We start from the raw sequence: 21,085 nt of genomic DNA, 5'->3' as shown, positions 1-21,085 counted from the left end.
GAATTGCAACTGTAAAGGATTAGTGGTAGGGAGAAGGAAAAACAACAGCAGTTCAGACTACCCTACCTCAGTTGGGTGTGTCAGCCAGATTAGACTTACAAAGTGCAGAAGTAATTGTATCAATGTTTTAAATGTAAGCAGCACACATTTTACAGTTTCTGTTCAGTAACATCCATCCTCCCCTTCATTTCTTGACAACTGCATATTATTGCTATTTAATATCCTCAACATTTTAAGGACAATGATACAGAATGCCTTGCAGACTGCATATCTCAGATTACTGCTCAGATAAGACAGGGATGAACAACAAATTCAGAGAGCAGACAAGACAGAGCTGCATTTTTGCATGCAGTAGTCACAAATGGTTGTGTGATCACTCCGTGCACTACATTTGAAATGAATACATGTAAAAACGTCATATGCTTTCTTAGTACTGTGGATGATGTTGCAATGCACACCAATGCCAAGTGACAATAGATTGCTCTTCTGTGGTGTGGTTTACCTCCGTGCACTGTTGCTTAAACCCATTGTGGCAAAGTAAAACATAGTACCACAAGGTGAGTGTAGTGTAATTATAATTTCATTGCATTATCGCTACTTATTTAAAAGGATTACATATGCATGGATTCAAATTCAGTATCATCTGGGCTCAAAAAGAAATGTGTCAATGCATTTAGACCTGCTGCCACAGAGTCAGCTAAGCAGCAGGTGTTTTTTTATACACACAGTACTAACTCAGAATTTTAGCAATGAGCCTCATCTCGGCACACTGCTTAATCATGTGAAAACAAGGAAAGCAATAGAAAAGTGTATGCCTCATGCGCAAACACTGCCAGCCATCTTGCAAACCCGCTGCTCATAAACTAAATATTTGCATGTATTAGCTGTGTTTACTGTTCATTTAGTCTTCCTGGCATAAAATTACATGTGGAGATTTAAGAAAATGAAGGCTCTATGTTAGAATATGTCAGATGTTTGCAGTTCAGCCTTGTGTTACCTCCCCCCATGCACTGCAACCCTGGTCTGTCAGTAATTGTTCAGAAATATATCAACTACACTACATAAATTAGTAAAAAAATGTATGGTATACCATACACATCTTTAGAATGACAATACACATTCAGATTTTTGAATAATTGTAGTAATGTGGACACCTGTTTGGATACAGTTTGTAAAGCTGTCTCTTAAACTATGCATGCACATTGGAACACAACCACCAAATAGTACTCATTGCACACTCATCAGTCTGGTAACATGCAGAACTTGAACTATCTTAACAGTTGCACATGCCTAAACATCCATTTCATGCAGGATGCCCAACATCTTCTCTCCAACATTCACTGCTAATGTCATACACCATAAGTTGTCCTGCAGCTTTGTAAGATTCAGACTTTTGCTGTGATGCTAGCTTAAAGTACTGTGTTCTCTAGTCTGTGTACTTATGTAGAGGTTCTGTTCTCACTGCAATCAACTGGGGTGTGTGTGTGTCTATCTAGCAGAAGAGCCAAAGTGTACATCTGACAGTTACCACTCCAATTCCAAGCATGACAGTATTTTGACACTTACACAAGCCTGCGCATGCATTTCATGCAGGCACCCCAACATCTTCTCTGGTGATGTCATAAGTTGTACTTCGGCCTTGTAAGAGTCATACTTGTGCTGTGGCGCTTTTTTAAAGTACTGTGTTTTCCAATCTGTGTACTTAGATAGCTTAGATAAGTAGGGGTTCTGTTCTCACTGGAGTCAACTGTGTGTGTGTGTGTGTGTGTGTGTGTGTGTGTGTGTGTGTGCCCTTGCTTGACATTACAGTGTACATTTTACACAAGCTTGTTTGACACTGCTGTTAGCATTTTCTCTTCACCAGACTCTGCTGATGTCATCAGCTATAAAGTGTTGTCTGGCACTCTCCAAGTCAGACTTGAGTGTGCCGCTTGCCTTAAAATACAGAGTTCTTTAGTTGGCGTAATTAAGTAGGGATTCTGTTCTCACTGCAGTCAACTGGGATGTGTGTGTGCTCTTGCTTGACATTACAGTGTACATTTTACACAAGCATGCGAGACACTATTAGCATTTTCTCCTCACAAAACTCTGCTGATGTCATCTTCTGTAAAGTGTTGTCTGAGACTCTCCAAGTCGGACTTGAGCTGTGGTGCTTGCCTTAAATACAGAAATATAATGGCCTCACTTATGTGGTGCACAACATAGCTTTTGCACGCAACTGTGGACACTTGGTGGTCAAAGTTCAGATTTCTATCTATGTGCATTCCCAGGTCTTGCACCGCTGGGTTTCCCCATAGGGGGAGTGTTGTCAATGCTGTAATTAGCAGGGAATTCCACTTTGCAGGAGACCAAAACAAACATACATTTTTGCATTTATTTGTAGACCATGTGGCTTTGGAACCAATAATTTGTCTATGTTAGCCCAACTTGTAGTATGTTACCATCATTGGTGGACTCAGTGATTGCACCCAGTACTCAAACATCAACAAACCTGGTAAGCCAGAGGCCATATACTTTAGCTTGGACTGTTGAGAAATACATTACAAGCAGTAAAGGGCCAAGCATAAATCCCTGGGGTACACCAGTGGTGACACCTCTACTGGTAGAGGTTGATTCACCAGCTTTCACTGTCACGGGTGTAGCCAGAATTTTCAGATTTGTACTTACAGTTCCCAGGATGATGCCCCCATCAAGCCATGCCCTCTCAGTATCTTGCTATCAACCCCACCCCTACATACCACTTTACAAGCTCACCCCCTCACAAGCTGCCCTCTCCCATCCAACTTTTCATGAAAGAGCAAAATAAAAATGAACATTTCAGTCCAAATGTAGATCTGCTCTGGGTAGAAAAGCACATAAAGTTCCTCTGCATTTACATTATGGTAGACTTTACCCTGTATGCAGTTGGCTATTCATGAGTACATTTTCATGGAATATACCATAGCCAAGCAGACATACAAATTTATTGTGCCTACATCATCATCTCTTGGGTTGGAGAATAATGACCCATGCCAACACAGGGTGATTATGCATCATGCATGTGCATGCTTCTGTGCACCTGCTGAGGAAGGTTACCATGTTTGCAGCTGGGTGAGCCAAATCCATGCCCCAGCTGCAACATTTGCCATTCCTTCTTTTGAGGAGAGACATGCCCATCTGTATACTCCATCATGTATCCGTATTGCTAAAAGAACAAAGGTTACCTGTTTCAGGGTGTGGGGGGTAGGGATTGTAATACTTTGCGGTGTATGCATTTAATAATGTTCTTGTGAGTTTTACATACCAGTTGTGGTGTTTTGCTTCACAAATTCAAGGGACAGGGTTTGATTCACACCTTTGATCACTGCCTGGTTATTGGCCAGGCATGTAGTAGTAAAAAAATATAGTTACCTAACCAGGCAAGTTAAACAAGCATTAAACTTTGCTTAAGTTCACCTATGCAGCATAACACCACACAGTGGAGGGAAGGCTTCTGAGGTTTTTGAACTGAAGTTACTAACAGTTTAATACCTCTATCTAATGGGATAAGGTACGAAAAAAACAGTAATTGAACAGATTCGCAATGGGGCAGCAAAGCCAAGACTGATCCAGGAAGGAATGGTAAGCTGAAATATTTATACTGGTCTACCCCACATCACCACCAGGATGAGAAGTCCATGCAGTTTGTAAATAAAACTGAAAAGTAATCCAGGCCAGGGGGTTCTAGGAGGTTGTGGAATATTTTAATGAAAGATAGGTATCCATTCTTACCTTGGATAAGAAGGCAAGACATCGCCACCCATTTGTCAGTTACCTCCCTCCCTTCCCTCTCTGTGACATCACGGTCAATACCTGCTATATATCAGGTTTATTTAAATTAGTCTCAAGTATCCTGGCCCATTCTTGCACTGATTCCCCTAGAAAAAAAAGGAATAGTAGATGTATTCCTTCTGATTTTTCTGTCCCACATGTAGTAGATGTGGTCCTCCTATTTTTCTGTCCCACATGGACTCCATATATGTATATATTTTTTTCCTTTTCATTCAGCTCTGTGTTAGTTTATGGCTCCTTTTAGCAGAACTGTTGTGGAAGGTGCATACAATTTATTGCATCATGTTTAGCACAGTATATTGTATTTTCAAATAATCTCACTTAAGTTAAAAAAATTAGCTCGATTAGCGCATACCATGTGCAAACTTGTCTCTTCAATTCAAATTTGAGGAGCAAAAATAAATAAATACAAATAATTAAAGATAAATGAGCTTTTTTGAAATGCACAAAAGCTACTTCCTACAAATGTAATTGATGCAGTTAAAATGCCACAAACTATGCATTTTGGCATTTTAAAACTTTAGCCGTTACCACACCACTGATGTTTGCCGATCCTATTTTCTAACAGCCAATAGCTTATTATGATGTCCTCATTAGGATATGCTTCTTGCCATCCTGTTGAAGGATTATGCATGGGTGTTGCAGTGCTCCTACAAATCAGGCTACACGAATATGTGTGAAGCATAGTTTGGATCTAGCGATACTGTTTTCTCGGGCTTTTGCCTCACAGTGATGCAAGTCTGATTAGCAAGACCTGCCTGCTGCGTACCTGTTGAATTTTCACCATACCTTGCAGCTTTTCAGAGCAAGAAATCTGGACAAAACCAAAAATAATGGGGAGACAAAGGCCCCAAAACGACAGATTTTCAATATTGCTCCTATGAACTGTGATAGTTGCTAGAGTAACAGGTTTTGCATTATTTTCTGAAGGATAAGAAATCTGAAATGGAAGTAACTTCCATTATTTATTATCATTCAGTGACTTCAGTCTTCACTGATTTGCCAGAATGACACAAATTTTGTGAGGAACAGACTAAAAATATGAGGCAAAAATCTGGACCTTCTCCGATAATCTGGAGAGTTGAGAGCTCTGACTTTCACACTCTGCTTTCCTACATATCACTGTTTCACTGCTATGCATTCATTTTCTAACTGACTTTTTTCACCTACCATTTACTTTCCTGCTCACTCACAGTGCTATTGCAGTTCTGTTGTCATCTTATTCATCCTTGCACATTGTTGACTCCATGGGGGTCGTTGGCAGTACATAATGGCATTTTGAACAACTGGGAAATAAAAATGAAAATGAAATATAAATTATAATTTAAAGGGGCCATGCGGGAATTTGTGGCACCCTCTACCTTTCAGCCCCAAAGCTGCATTTTCTGCAAAACTCACACAGTTGAGAGGTATGTGCTGAGTGCCTGCTCATTGGCTCCCTTTGCATTTGTAGAGGTTATCGATTGGCTCATATACTGTAACGCCAGTTGGCTATAATTGCAGCATACGAGCCAATCAAGAAACTCAGAGTGGGGGTACCACCATTCTGTACAGAGCAGTGGAACAGTAGTCTTGGGCAATATTAAATGCGGAGCATTCCGCACTATTTGGAGCACTTGACAGGTAGGTTTCATGCAGTATATGACAATTTTTTTAAAGTTACAGTGGCTTATTCTGGATCCTAGTGCTTGCTCTCTGTTGCTACCCCTAATCACTTAGATTGTACAGGAATGCGTACACTGCATATGCCTCCCGACGTCCCTGTTCACAGTATGAGTTCTGTCGGTGAGCCACTTGGTTAACCATCTAGTGACTTAAGGCTTAATCCCCAGCTGGGAGAGTTTCTCAATGATGCCTGAGTGGGGGATTGTGTCAAAACCCTAGTCCAGGTCAAGATAGGCAGTGTGCATGGTCTTACATTCTTCCAGGCCAATCACACAAAATCAGTGGGCTGTGACATCACAGAGCACCTATAGCTTGACTGTGCACATACACCTTCCTGACATGGTTGAATACACACTTCAGCACACCCACAAGGACTGTGTTCCTGTAGAAGAGTGAACATGAACATGCGTCCCATCTGAGTTGGGGGGGAGCACCTGATGCATGCATTTGTAGACACATCCTGCTTTTCCATCTGTGAGGTAGACCAACATGTTATCATGGACCTTTTCTGAGTGGGCACTAGTAGCATCCCAGCTGTGTGCAATAGACCTCTGTGAGTTGTTAATACTACATCCGGATTCACTTCATAATCTCAAAATACTGAAATCTCGAATTTCAATATCTCGAGACCATGAAAACGAAAATACATAAAGCTGAAACCCCAGAAGCATGAAATTTAAAATCGCAACTTCTGTACAAAACATACCGCACACACAGACACAAACATACACCTCCCTACACAAACACAAACACCTACCCGACATACAAGCAGGGGGGCAAGCCCCCCTGCACCCCCCCCCATGTGGGGGGCTGTGCCGACCACACCCCCTACTTAAATGTACTAACTCTGAGGTCGCACTACACAAACACACAAAAACACCACTACACAAGCTACATTACCCTCGCACACACACATCACACTAACAAAACACATTTACACACACTAAAGCCCCTACCCAAAACCCGTAAAACACAAATACTTACCTACATCTCCAACCATCCTCTCACACACCGCAACACTAGAACCGCTAATTCAAAATCTCCGAACTTTGGGATTTTGAATTTTGCGCTTCTGGGGTTTCTGTATTCTGCACTTTTACCTTTTTGGTCTCAAGCTGCTGAAATTCAGGATTTCAGTAGTTCGAGATTCTGAAGAGAACCCCTGCATCCACGTCCATTACATTTATTAGATGTCCTCAAAGAGGTCATCGAGGGCATGCATGATGACAACACTATCCTGTGGAACTTGTCCAGGCCAAGGCATCTGACAAAAATCCACACTGAGATCTTCACTCAACACTGTCAGATGTGGTCTTAAACACCTATATCACCAGTGGATCCACATACATGACATCTAAATATGTTGAAATGTGTGAAGTGACCTATATGTGAGGTTCAGTGATCAGGTCTGTACATCAGGGCTTTCTGCTAGGCCCTTTCCTGTCCATTATTGAAGTCACAGACATCATAAGTAACATACACATCCTGTGTCCAAACAGCTCTTTGAAGGACTACAGATTATGGGCAATCATTGACTCTAACTGTGATATTAGTGTAATACAGGCAGTGTCAGCACCCACCACATATTGCTGCCACAGCCATGACATCACATGATAAAACAAAAACATAGGAGGATTTGTTACATTGTAAAAACAAACACACAACCCAAGGATAATGTAGATATCACACCCTGTAAGCAGACCAACTGGTATGTGACTTGTGTCCTTGGGCAGATGGTATGTGGAATGTCCACCAGCATGTGGCCACAGTACTGCCTACTCCCTTGTATGTAACACTACTGAGGATGTGAAGGACGTCCACATCAAAGGCCATAAAACCTCCATAGTTCACAACCTTCATCACACCAGTAACTGAGTACAGTGCACCCTTCTTCATGTACCTCCCTACATATCTTCCAGTGATGTGTAACTGAAGTGTACCACCTTTGCCACAGTGAGCTGTCACACATCTTATTGGGCATACCTAGGTATTTTTTTTTTTGTTGCATAAACATTCCTGTCTGATGGTGCAGAACACCCATCGAGGTGTTACGCCAGTTGCATGTGTAATATGTGTTCTGGTAATACACACAATACATACATAACTGTTTGATAACATTGATGGCATGAGTTACATTCATGACAGCCTGGATTATGCCATATATATCTGCCATGCACACCAGTCAATTAGACTGTAGTGATCCTAATGTCACATACAGATATAGCAGTGTCCTTCCTAACAACTCCAGCAGATGTTACAGTGTCAGGAGGGTGTGCTTGATTGCCCTCATAGATTGCTGACAAGTCATAATAGTTGTATGTGTGTTTGTGCAGAACCATCTATGGTGACTCAGAATCACATATGTTGTGTCACAGACATGAGATTACTGGTGGTATTCTGATATTGCCCATGATTTTGCATGCTGCTTTTACTGTTGTCCATGAGCTTCTAACTGTGTCCCACTTTTTTGGAGACCTCTGCTGAAATTACACTCATATTCAGGCAAATCAGTTTGCACAGCTTCACAATACGCACCTAACCCCAGTTGTATATAACATCCTTGATAGATGTCCTCTGCATTTTTCATGTCAGGATGCTTATCTCACAAAGACATCTCCTCCATTGTTATGTCACATTGTGTGACAGTAACATAATGTACATTTTCAGTGTGCATTTTGTACTGTACCATATTGATATTTGATTAGTGTACCTGCTACAACTGTCTTCCATTGACATGCCCTCATCTGCTGTACTTTAGGATGTTTCACATATCCTCTTAACCTGTGCTCATTTTTACAGTTCATATTTGTCCTTGTTTAATACACAAACTTCCCTGTGTTTGGACCATTTAGATTACTATATGTTAAACCCTGGTTATTATTGTGGCATTCCGTACAATCCTGCTTTGTTTGTCCTGACATACATAGGATTGCTATCCATTTTGCTTTAGACAGTTTCGAGGCTGACAACATAATTGCCAGCCACAAAACTGTGCTTGTTTACGATTAGACGCGATGCATGGCATGAATATGTAATTAGTGCTGCTGCTCACTGCACATACATGTAAACTCCATGTAGGCTTTGCATGAAGTCTACATAGAGTTTATTGAATCCCAGGGTTAGTGTTTTTTTTTTTTTTACTGTAACTTGTAGTACATGGAGCAGATGAAGCTCCATGCCCTACAAAGAATTAAGAGCAGTCAGCTGATGCTTACCAAGTATTATGTGTTCTTGATATGGATGCCAAGATTGAATTTTGCTCGAGAGGTTAAATTCTTGGCATCCATGTCTACAACACATAACGTGGTTAGCATTGGCCATCTGCAGATAATCCTCTATGTTAACATTAGGTGTAGCTCTCCAGTATCTTTGTGAATACTCAGCCTGTTGTTAAAATCATTGAAGTAAGGCATTTTAACAAGCAAATTAATCATTTCCTCTTTATTTATTCGTTTTGGTTTTATTTTTCTGTTGATGTTTAATAAAGTAAAATATATTCATAACTTGTCATTTAAGATGATTTTATTGTAGCAAGTGTTTACTTCTAGCTGTAAAATGTCTACATTACAATGGTAAGCTGTACAACATAAACACCAAACTTTTTTCTCATGATGGTTTTTAAGTATTAAATTAACGTGTGGGAGGTGTAGCCATTTTACACTGAAGAACTAATTATTAAACAAGATGCTTCTATTTTTTCATCAGGTGTTATCAAATAAAAAAAATACAAACAGAAAGAACAATAAAGAGAAGTGTGGAAGTCAGTTAAATCTGGCTGATAATTCTTCAACAAGGAGTGAGCCCAAGAAAGTTAACATTTTCGATGGGGGGTAAGTGACCTCTCCACGTCTTCTACTCTAGTTAATTGCTATGCCTTGTAAATGTGGCAGATGAATCTGTGTATTAAAGTTTGGTCAATAAAAAAGATATTTTCTGACAGCCTTATAGTCTTGGATAGTGATGATTGTGAATTTTTTTTTGCATTAAACTTTTTGCAACACTGGAGGAAATGGAGTGTATGTTGAAAACAACTTGTGTAAGTACTGGATGGTCCCAAAACTGTTTTATATCAAAATTTCAAAGAATCGTCTTCTGTATAAAATTTGGGATTTGACCATTTTTTAACAGAGTCCTCAAGTACGTTAACTTTTTCCTTTCACATTTTTGTTGTGTTTTTTTCCGTAAAGCAATTGCCTAGGTATGTTATAGAAGTACTTACAGGAGTGGCAGTGTTTATTTCTGTGTAAGACCTAGATGCTGCTTTCATTCTCAAGTGAAGCTGGGCATACAGAATTACAGGAGAAGGATGTATGCAAATAAGTATGTTCCATGCATCTCTTTTCAGGTTGTATAAGGAAGTTTGATATGCTATTGCACACCTGCAGCTGTCTTCATTTATGCAGTCCTGGTAATACAGTTACTAGTACCATACAGAGACACAGACACGCGTCTGCGCACACGCATGCACATGCTCACCTACATACATTCATTCATAAATACACACAGAGAAACCCACTTTTATACCCATTCATTTTCTGCTAACCCTCTTTATCCTGTTAACCAGCTGCATAGCATATAGAGGGTTAAACCCCAGACTGCATCATAGGTAACCCAAATTTGACTAATGGCTGAAAGGGGAGGTTGGGAGTAAGCATCATCTGCTGACCTGCCCATCCACTGGGAGTGAGGCAGCTGTGGCTTGCTACACTGGTGAGACTTATTGGCAGCACTACATGTTTATCTAATGGGAGTTCCAAGCCACCAGAGCTCATGCGGCCATAAGTGCTTTCTCACTAATTAGCCAAAGAGAAAGTAGCATGTGGAAGCACACTTCCCCTTTGGTGTTGGAACTGTGGACTTGGAGGGGTTACTCTTATGGGGAGAGGGTAGGCCACCCCTCAGGACCAGCCAGATCTCACAGGGGTTGGGTGCTCTTGGGCAGGAACAAAGAGACCAGAGGGCTGTTACCTAACTGGGGAATACCTAGGTCCCATTTCACCATCAAGCAAGGCCCAAGGGGTGCAAAAAAAATAGCCTTAGCAGAGTCATGGGAGCACCAGATTCTAGCCCTGCAGTCAGTGGGGGCAGGCATTTGAAGCCCATTTTGGATAGGATGTAATGTGTTGCAGAATGTAGTCTGTACCGCAGAATGCAGTTTCATTTAGGCAGTATTCTCACACCTACAGACAACTGGTAGAATATTAGCTATTCATTATTAGATCATTGCTACAGTAGTCAATGTTATTTGGGTTCTATGCTGCCAAGGATATTACAATCGTCCAGCTTGCAAAACTTTAGGGCACCCATGGTTTAGAACTTTCTTGCCATTGAAGTGCACTGTCCTTGTGGGCTTCTAGTGATCAACGGTTGGCAAGCATTTTGCTAAGCTTGGGCAGATAAGTTTCATATTGCGGAAAACCTTCCATTTCTTAATTTTTTGAGGAAATATTTTATATTTTGATTTTATTTTATTGTTAGTACTAAGACCGTTGAATTCTAAGTACATGTTACTAAAAAAAATACGTTAAAAGTGTCTTTTTAGTTGGGGTTTCCTGCATAGAAAATCTGTAACAAATAGACAATTTTGTGGCGAAAAAAGTACTTCATTTCACTTTCATTCTGTTCATGGAATTGGAGAACTATTGATGTTCTTCATCTCACATTGCTGCAGTCATAACCTGTGGGTAGTCCGCTGTCCTCAGTCGGCCCGAATACCAAAGTGTTAGGCTGGCGTCGGTCATGGTCGCTCAGATCTGACGTCAGTACGCCGTGGTACTAAAGCGCATGACCGACGTCATATCCTCAGTCTTTCTTGCCGCATGGTCCGAAGCAGAAGCAGCGTTTGCAAGTACCATTCGGCGTCCTGTAATTTTCGTATTCTGAGTTTCAGACCGAAAACCAAGTTGGGCTAAGTACCCCGTTGGGGATATTTTTGTCTTTTCTTGCCTCAGTTAAATCCGGATGTCAGAAAAAGTGAATAATTGTATTTCTTGTGGGAAACAGATACCTCATATGGATTACCACTCTCTCTGTATTCCTTGCTTGGGGCCTGAGCACGACGTAGTCGGGTGTCGCTTTTGTGCTAGATTTAATAAGTGCACCATTAAACGTAGGTTAGATTGCGCTAGGCTTGTCTTCGGTAAGCAGTGTAATTACAATATGCCGTGGGATCCTCCGACGCCCGCTACCGCTAAGAAGCGCAAGGAAAAATCGTTAAAGTCCAAGCAGGATGAGTCGTCCGTTCCGGACGCCGGTTCTTTAGAAACTACGGTGGAATCTGTGGATCCAGCCGAGGTTTCAGCTGAGTCTCAGGGGGAGCCTTTAATTTTGCAAGATGTGGCCTCTCAGGAGTCGGGTCAGGCTGAGGGGGCCTCTCAGGTTGCTGTACTCCCTTCTTTGCATAAGGTGGTTAGGCCTTCCCCTTCTGTCTCTAAGGTACCTTCCAAGGTCAGGCCTGGTTTGTCTTCCTCTGGAGTCAGTCCTAGTTCTGCAGGTTCTGTACCTAAAAAACACATGCTAAAAATGGCAGAATATTTGATTACCTTAATCAGAGGTTCTTTGCCCCCTCCAGATAAGAGGCCTAGGGTGGAGCCAGAGGTGGAATGTTTGGAACATTCTTCAGATTACTCAGAGTCTTCGGCTGAAGACATTCAGGATTTTCCTCCTTATTCTGATTCAGACGCAGAGGATTCTAGTCCTTCTGCTTCTCCTCCAGAGGATTTTTCTTTTTCAGAAACCCTGCATTCTATGAGGGAGCATTTTAAATGGGAAGGTCAGGATTTCTCAGATTCCCGAAAGAGGCTTAGGGAATTCTTGTTTTTACCACACAACATAGGCCCTTGGCTATACCTCCTGTTTTGGATGTTGTTCAGGATGTTTTCTCTGAGGCTTCCCTTAATCCAGACTCTTTGCCTCCTGCACCGGTTAAACCAGATAGGTATTACAGAGTGCCAGAGGCTCATAAATATTTGTATAAGAGCCCAAGGGCTGACCCAGAAACTATTAGCCAGGGACCTAAGGGTGTCAGGGCTTCTGTTGTAAAAAATCAAGTTCCTATGGATAAAGATTCTAGAGCTTTGGATAGGTGGGGTAAAAAAGTGTATACCTCTTCCACTCTAGCAATGAGGGCTTTGAATTGCCAGTTTCATATGCTGAAGTACCAGAATTTTCTCCTTACTCAGTTAAAATCTAAGGTAGATGCTTTGGCAGAGGGCATAGAGTGTAAGGAATTACAGGATTTGGTTCATGCCTCTGATCAGGTGGGTAAGCATTCTTTGCATTGTGGTTTCGATGCTTTACAGGCTTCTTCCAGGGTGGCTGCCACTGGATCAGTTATTCGTAGGCACGCCTGGCTTAAGGATCAGAACTTGTCAGAGCATGTTAAAGCTCGAATTTTGGATGCTCCCCTTCAGTCTGAAGTTTTGTTTGGTTCTCCTGTGGAGTCAGTCTTGAAGAAAATGGAAGACAAAGCTAAGTCTATGCAGACTGTTAAGGATTTTTTGCAGGTGCAGCCCCCTAAGTTTAGCAGAAATTGGCCTACTTAAGGGATGGGCTTACCCTTCTTCTGATTTACAGTCTAGGGGCAGATCTAGACGTGGTAGGGGTAGAGCTCAGGGTTCTTTCAGGCCTAGGACGTGGAGTTCCCCTGCACAATCTACAGGTGAGGGCAGGGGCCAGTCCTTTCGTAAACAGACCCAATGACCTGCATCTTCAGCTGCCAGATCCTTCCTGTCTGGCAGCTCCTCTGGGAGGAAAGTTGGCACTTTTCAGGCAAAATTGGCTTTTAGTCACCCAGGACAAATGGGTGTTGGACATTATAGACCGAGGTTACAAGTTTTATTTCCACACATTGCCTCCTTTCAAAGGCATGCCAGACGTTCCTCCTCAGCAAAGGGTGGAGGCTCACAAACAGATTTCTTTACTTCTTCAAATGGGGCTATACAGCAGGTTCCTCTGTCAGAAGTGGGCCTAGGATTTTATTCTCGCCTGTTTCTTGTACCAAAGAAAGGAAACACTTGGAGGCCAATTCTGGATTTGTCTATCCGCAACACATACCTGGACATTCCAAAATTCAAAATGTTGACTTTGCAACAACTTCTGCCTCTGTTAGGCAAAGATCACTGGATGGTAACTCTGGATCTCAAAGAGGCTTATCTTCATATTCCTATCAGGCCCAGTTGCAGGAGATTCCTGCGTTGGCTGGGACTTTACATTATCAGTTCTCTGCATTGCCCTTTGGCTTATCTACTGCGCCCAGGGTGTTCACAAAAGTTCTGGCTCCGGTGATGGCCTTCTTAAGGTTAAGAGGAATACAAATTTATCCTTATTTGGACGATTGCCTGATTCTTGCTCAAGACAAAGACAAGCTACTTCACCATCTACAGTATGTTATGGCAGTGTTAAGGTGCCTAGGGTATTCTGTGAACGAAACAAAGTCCAGTCTACTACCCTCTCAGGACATGTGCTTTCTGGGTGTGAGACTGAATACAGCCTCTCAGATGGCATTTTTGACCCCGGACAAGCAAAGAAATCTTACCCTTTACTTCCAACAATTGTCTCTACGGTCCAGGCTGACTGCAAGGACAGTCCTTCAAGCCTTGGGGTTCATGGCATCTTGTATTCTGGTGCTTCCCAATGCCAAACTGCATATGAGGAAGCTACAATGGTATCTCAAAAGTGTATGGACTCAACACTGCCACGATTTGGACACTGTCATTCAGATAATACCTTGCATTCAAAAGGAATTTTTGTGGTGGGCTCAGGAATGTCACCTAAACAAGGGACTCTCTGTGACCCGACCAGAGGCGAGTCAGATCTTAACGACAGATGCCTCAGACAAGGCTTGGGGAGCACACCTCAATGGAAAATGGGTTCAAGACACGTGGCCTGCCAGACTTCAACATTTGCATATCAACTTGAAGGAGATGTTAGCAGTCCAATTTGCTTTGATGGCTTTCAAGGATCTACTTCACCCTGGACAAGTGTTGATTCAAACAGACAACACAACTGTCATGTGGTACATCAACAAGCAAGGGGGAACCCATTCGTACCCTCTTTGCAGGCAAGCTATGATTTTGTGGGAGACTGCTCTCAGTTTGCACCTCACTCTTCAGGCAAGGTTTCTGCCAGGAGCACAGAACTCCTTAGCGGATGTTTTGAGCAGACAGATGGTGGATCCCCACGAGTGGAAATTGGATCCTCATGTATTTCGACAGTTGACAGTGATTTGGGGGACTCCAGACATAGATCTGTTCGCTTCTCCACTAAGTTTCCAGTTGCCAAAGTTTTGCACAAAGATGTTTCATCCAAAAGCTTGGAAAGTGGATGCTCTATCATTCAGTTGGAACAATCTTCACGTCTATGCCTTTCCTCCTCTGCCTCTCCTTCCCAAGGTGCTCTTGAAGGTCAGACAGGACAAGCCCTCCATGATTCTAATAGCTCCAGATTGGCCACGGCAGCACTGGTACCCTCTGCTGAGGAGTTTAGTACGGGAGCCTCCTTGGCCTTTGCCATCAATTCCACACCTTTTGTCCCAGGCAGGCAATCATTTCCTCAATGTCAGGATACAGTCCCTGCATCTGACAGACTGGCATGTTCTGTTCTAGAACCTGGGGCGTCGCAGCTTCCTCAACAAGTTTTGAATGTCATTTTGGAGGCCAGAAGGCCTCATACAAGGAAAGTTTATGCTGATAAATGGAGGAGATTTTTTATTTGGAGCAAAGCAAAGAGCTTTGATGTTTCAGGGCCTAATTTGAGTGTCTCACTTCAGTATCTTACAGAATTATTAGACAAGGGTTTGTCTTTCTCCTCTGTAAAAGTTCATGCTGCAGCCATTTCTGCTCACTATGACTGTGACCCACCATTATTCTCTCATCCTTTGTTTAAGCAATTTCTTAGAGGGGCAAAGAACATAAGACCCCCGCGTAGAGCTCCTACTCCTTCCTGGGATCTCAATTTTGTGTTGGAAAAACTCACTTTACCTCCTTTTGAACCTGCAGCTACATCTGAGTTGAAGTTTTTGTCTTGTAATGGCCAACAAAAAAGCAGTCTTCCGTCTGCTAGAAGGGTATCTGAATTACAGGCTCTAATGGCAGTTGAGCCCTTCCTGATTTTTCATAAGGATAGAGTATCCCTACGTACTAACCCTACTTTTATGCCTAAAGTGGTTTCAAATGTGGCCTTGAACCAATCTATTCATTTGCCTACATTTTTTGCGGATCCCCAAAATAAAGGGGAGAAAATTTTGCACTCTTTGGATATTCACAGGCAGTTGCGTTATTATTTGAGCAGAACTAAAGGGTTCAGACAGTCTCAACAGTTGTTTGTTTCTTTTGCTTTGGGCTCTCAGGGGATACCTGTTTCAAAACAAACTATTTCTAAGTGGATTGGCCATTGTATTGCTTTTTGTTATTCTCATCATGGTAAGGAGATTCCGGCTGGAATCAGACCTCATTCCACTAGGGCTACTGCCACTTCTACTGCTTTTTTAAGGGGTGTAGCTACTAAAGATATTTTGGAGGCAGCTACTTGGAGTTCAGTGCACACTTTTTCTAAACATTACCATCTCCCTCTTTATTCCAAATCTAGGGCTGGGTTTGCCACTGCAGTTTTACAGGGCATGTTAGCAGCTCCCAATGCTTTATGATTTTGCCAACCTCCCTTTACCTTTGCTTTGGGATTCTACCCACAGGTTATGACTGCAGCAATGTGAGATGAAGAACATAGTACAGTTTTGTACCTACCATAAATGTAGATGTTCGAAGATCCACATTGCTGCAGTCCAATTTACCCTCCCTCCTTCCCCACTGTAGTTTGGAGTGGTTGTGTGGTTTGGGTTGTAAATATTGTTTGTACATGGGTGTTTGGGGGTTTTCTGTTTTTGGCCATGGCCTTTCTTTTTAGGGCCTTCTGACATCTGGGGCAAGAAAGACTGAGGATATGACGTCGGTCATGCGCTTTAGTACCACGGCGTACTGACGTCAGATCTGAGCGACCATGACCAACGCCAGCCTAACACTTTGGTATTCGGGCCGACCGAGGACAGCGGACTACCCACAGGTTATGACTGCAGCAATGTGGATCTTCGAACATCTACATTTATGGTAGGTACAAAACTGTACTGTCTTGGAGGTTGTAAATTACCTCAAAACTATCTTTTTTTTTCACTCTGGGCATTTATAGTCTCTGCAAGTTTTTGCTACCTTTTTACCAGTTGCCTTTTGCTGTATTAAGCTGGGCCTTGTCCCACTACTTGATCTTTCGCTTTCCTGGCCAGAGGTATTGAATAGTTTTATGGAGGCTTCCTCCAAGGCTCTTGCCTCAGCTGCAGGTGAATGACTTTGCAGTAGCTTTGTGTTGTAACTCGGACCACTCACCTTTATTCCTCGGTCTCCCTGCTGTGCTCCATGGACTGGGAGTTGAGACTTGTCCTTTGCAGCTGTTGAGATGTCCTTTGTAGGCGTGGGAGAACCATACTTGCTAGCATATGGTAGGGAGGGGACGGTGTTCTTTTGCTAGCTGATCTGCTGTGCTTTTTTTTCCCCAGGCTGCTCTGTACTTTTAACCACTCTTTGTCTGTGATTCTCCCAAGAACAGGAAATTGACTATTGGAATTTTTTTCTTCTTCTTCATAGCCAAATAAGGGGAATTTACCAAAGGCTTATAAAGCCTTTCAGTATTCTATTTTCCTTCAGATCTCTTTTTCAGGGATTTCATTTATTTGCTGTGGTCTCTTCTTCCCAGTAAGCATTTGGAGAATCTGATTCCATAGGAAGTATTCCTTAGTTTTTCCACCTCAATAGTTGACATTTCTGTTTGCATTGATTAAGTAAGGGAGTCCATTCAGTGGGAAGAAAAATAATGTTCAGAATACTAACATGCATATTGTGTTTTCCTTTTGTATTTTTTTCTCATCTGCAGTCTACAGTTTGGGCATCCTTAGATTGTTTTATTTTATTTTATTTTATCTTTATTTATTTTATCTTTATTTTTTTTTTTTTTGCACCCAGTGGCTTACCTGATATCTTTTCATAACCTTGTCAGATATGATTTTTCATGTCACAAACACCTCTGACAAACACATTTTTAGTGCTAATCCTGTCTCTTTTCAAAAGGCTTTGTTAGCTCTTTTGAGGTTTAGATAAGAAGTCTATTTTGTTTCCTCCTTAGCGTTCAGATGAAGGAATTGTTGGTTTACATTTTCATGTTCTGCTGGATTTCTTTAAAAATACCACAAGATTAATTTTTAGCCTCACTTCTTCAAAGATTGAAGGTCCTCTGAATGCTGTATTACTTCTTTTGTTTCAGCTAATCAACATTGCTGATGTTGTTTTCAGATATCTTCCCCTGGATTTCTAACGAGAAGATTACCTTCACACTTTTCTTAAAATTTGCCACAGGATGTCAAAGCTTTGATGCTGAATGCACCCTGGATTAACTAGTGGTCATTTGGTTTTGCCATTGTTGAGGTCATTTTAACATGAGTACTAAAGACAGTTAATTCAGGGAGATTCCAGTTTTCTTTTTTCCCTCCCTCTGTACCAAAGTTTAATAGGTTCATAGGTAAGTTCTAGGCTATCTGCCCGAGGGCATTTATAAGCCAAGTCAGAGAGTGAAGGCTTTCGCCACCACATTGATTAATTAACTGAGCCTCTGTCAAGCAGAGCCAATGACGTGATCCCAGGGGTGTACTTTCTGTTACCCATCCACTTGTCAAGGCTTCTCTTGAAGAGTGTTAGTGAGGGGCTCTGCCTAATGTTGTTAGGAATTTTGTTCCAAAGCATGGGGAGTCTCTGTGACAGGAATCTATCCCTCCAGCGTGTTCTATTTATTGTTGTGGCGAGGTTTAGCTCACTAGAGCGCGTGGCTCGCAGTGACTTGGATTTCTTTAGGTGGAGCATGTCCATCAATTCTGAGTTGGACATGGCTTTGTAAGTCAGGCAGAGATCACCTCTGAGTAAGCAATATGCCACTGAGTACAGCTGGAGTTTTTTCAGTCGGGCTGCATAGGACATATGTTTGAGGCCAGTAATCCTCTTGGTGAGGTGCTGTTGTTAGTGTCTTGTGAGGTACATCCCAAATGGGGCATTGTACTCTGTGATGGGTCTGATGAGTGACGAGTAGAGGGGCACTATAACCTCTTTATTTCTAGATGTGAACCCCCTTAGTAATTAGATGGGCCACATAGACAGATTTCCTAACTACGTTGGCAATATGATTGTCAAAGGAGAGATTACTATCTACCTGGGTCCCCAGATCTCTTATTTCCTCTTCTGTATTAAGGGGGCTGCCGCCTATGTGGTAATTTGTGGGTGTTTTGTTTTTCCCAAACGGGATGACTATGCATTTTTTGGCATTTAGCTTGAGGCCATGGCTTTGACACCAGGTGTCTGTCTCAGTAAGGCCTTTTTAGAGGATGTCCGTATCAGCCGGAGAGTCAATTATGGCTCCCAGTTTGCAGTCATCGGTGAACTTGGTTAGCCATAGTCCTCCTGTGTTTGCCTGTACTTCTGAGAAATATATGCTGAATAGTAGGGGTCCCAGAACTGAGCCTTGCGGGACACCACTTGTGACTGGTTTAGAGTCGGACCTGGAGCCCGCTATTTTTACCGTGTGAGTTCTGTCTGTAAGCCAGTTGGCAACCCATCTTGTGATGTAGGGGTTTATGTTCAGGCTGGTGAGTTTTTCTATAATACCCGAGTGAGGAATGGTGTCGAACGCCTTGGCAAGATCAAGGTAGGCTGTGTGAACCACCTTTCCCTCGTCTATGGCCTTGGTAACTGTCTCGAAGAAATCAACCAGGTTTAGTAGGCATGATCTGCCCTTAACAAAGCCGAACTGGGTCGGGTCAAGTGTTTGGAGGTTCCCAATGTCTTTGTTAATGAGTTCCATGATGATGCGCTCCATAGCCTTGGAGACCAGGCTAGTCAGGCTTATGGGGCGATAGTTACCAGGGCCAGTTGTGGCCCCTCCTTTGTGGAGCAGAATAACCATTGCTGTGCACCATTCTATGGGCACGTAGCCTGTGGAGAGGCTGAAGTTGAACAGCGTGTTTAGGTGGGGGGGGTTAGTTCGTTCTGTAGTTCGTGCAATACGCAGCCTGGGACACCATCTGGCCCCATTGATGCTGTGTTTTTGGCTTTTGAAAGGACTGTTTTCACCTGTGCTTCTGTGATTTCCGGGGCACTACACTTTTCCGGTATTGTTGTGGGCCCTTTTGAAGGTGAGAGGGAGGTGAAGTTTGCACTGAATCTATCTGACAGTTATAGGTAATATGCATTTATAGTTCATCTGACATTTATGATTCAACTAGATGTCAAGCTATTTTAATGCTGTTTATTTATATATTGAATAAATTCTTAATTAAATTAATTAATGATATATACATATATTTTTATATTTACATTTAATTCACCTCTTATTTTATTTATATTTGTTGCTCCATACACATTATTCGATCTATGGATGCAGGCAGGTACATCTTTATTTATAACTGCTCATACATTGTGTTTAATACAGTTTTTTTATCATATATTGGTTATTATTTATTTGATACGTTGGGACATATGTTTAGCATATACATATTCTTCATGGATCAAATACATACACATTTTTCAGTTATTGTAGTTAATAATTATAATTTATATTTAGGGTTATTGTTTGTTTTATATCAATCTAGTTCACTTTATCTGGACACATATTGGGTAGTTCACGTAAAAGTCAGTTATTAGACTTTGCTACGTATTTATAGTTGTTGGGTTAGTCATGGTTTGCAAGTAAGTAGGTTTATGCAGGACAGTGTATTTTTTCTAGTGAGGCATTTGATTCTTATTTCATTTCAATACTGGCTAGGATCAACAAGTAACAAGTTGCCTTATGTTATTTTACACAGGATGGTTCATTACAACAATAACGGAGTTTGATTCATCTGTTTTTAAAAAAAATTATGTTCACCAGAGGTCAGAGTTCTTTGTAATTGTTATGTGAAATTTTACCAATTAACTTTTTTAACGTTATTCATAACGTTAAGTATTTTTTCTTGTTTTTATATTTATTCAACAAGATGTGTGGTTATATGAAGTATAATTTATTAAGTATAGAGTGTTTTTAAAAAGCAAAAATATCATCTAAGATGTTAAAAGCTTTTCAGTGACTTACTAAATGGCACCTCAATTATGACATATTAATTATATCTGATTGTTTTTAATTGATAGTTGATAGTTCTATTTAAACGAAGTAATGTCTCCTGATGTTCATCTTGAAAAAGCCTGACATAGCTTCAGGTGAAAGCGCTTGACTGATTTTATTAAGTACTTTTGTTCGTGTTGCACAATAAAGTATTCAGCAGTATCTTTCGAAGAGTTTATTGGATTCTTGGGCGTACCTTTTGCAGTGTTTTTTATGGTCTTTTGGGACTAAGTTCGTGGTTTGGATTTACTTGTTGTTTCCTATGGCAGAAGGCACCGACCAATCCGACTTTCCAAATACACCTTTGATTCTACGAGACGCACCAGATGATACACCGGTGACGAGATCTGAATTTCGGCAGGTTATCTGCCTCCTTACTCAGTTGAGTAATACGCTTAAAGAAAACAACTCCAGTTCCAGAGGG

At 41.6% G+C, this 21,085-nt stretch overlaps 1 protein-coding gene across 2 annotated transcripts in view; it reads left to right on the top strand.

The window, feature by feature from the left end:
• Nucleotides 1-21,085, top strand: part of HIVEP1 (HIVEP zinc finger 1) — a 1,195,522-nt gene that overhangs the window by 523,406 nt on the left and 651,031 nt on the right. For both annotated transcript variants that reach the window (XM_044064901.1, XM_044064900.1), the window contains exon 3: nt 9,181-9,305. In XM_044064901.1, the coding sequence (XP_043920836.1) occupies nt 9,181-9,305 (125 nt within the window). The remainder of the gene's footprint in view (nt 1-9,180; nt 9,306-21,085) is intronic.

The sequence above is a fragment of the Protopterus annectens genome, chromosome 3.part0 (assembly GCF_019279795.1).
Source record: "Protopterus annectens isolate FY-2018-M chromosome 3.part0, PAN1.0, whole genome shotgun sequence".
NCBI classification, from domain to species: Eukaryota; Metazoa; Chordata; order Ceratodontiformes; family Protopteridae; genus Protopterus; species Protopterus annectens.
Note: the sequence above shows the minus strand (reverse complement) of the source record. Positions and strands in the feature narration are given on the sequence as shown.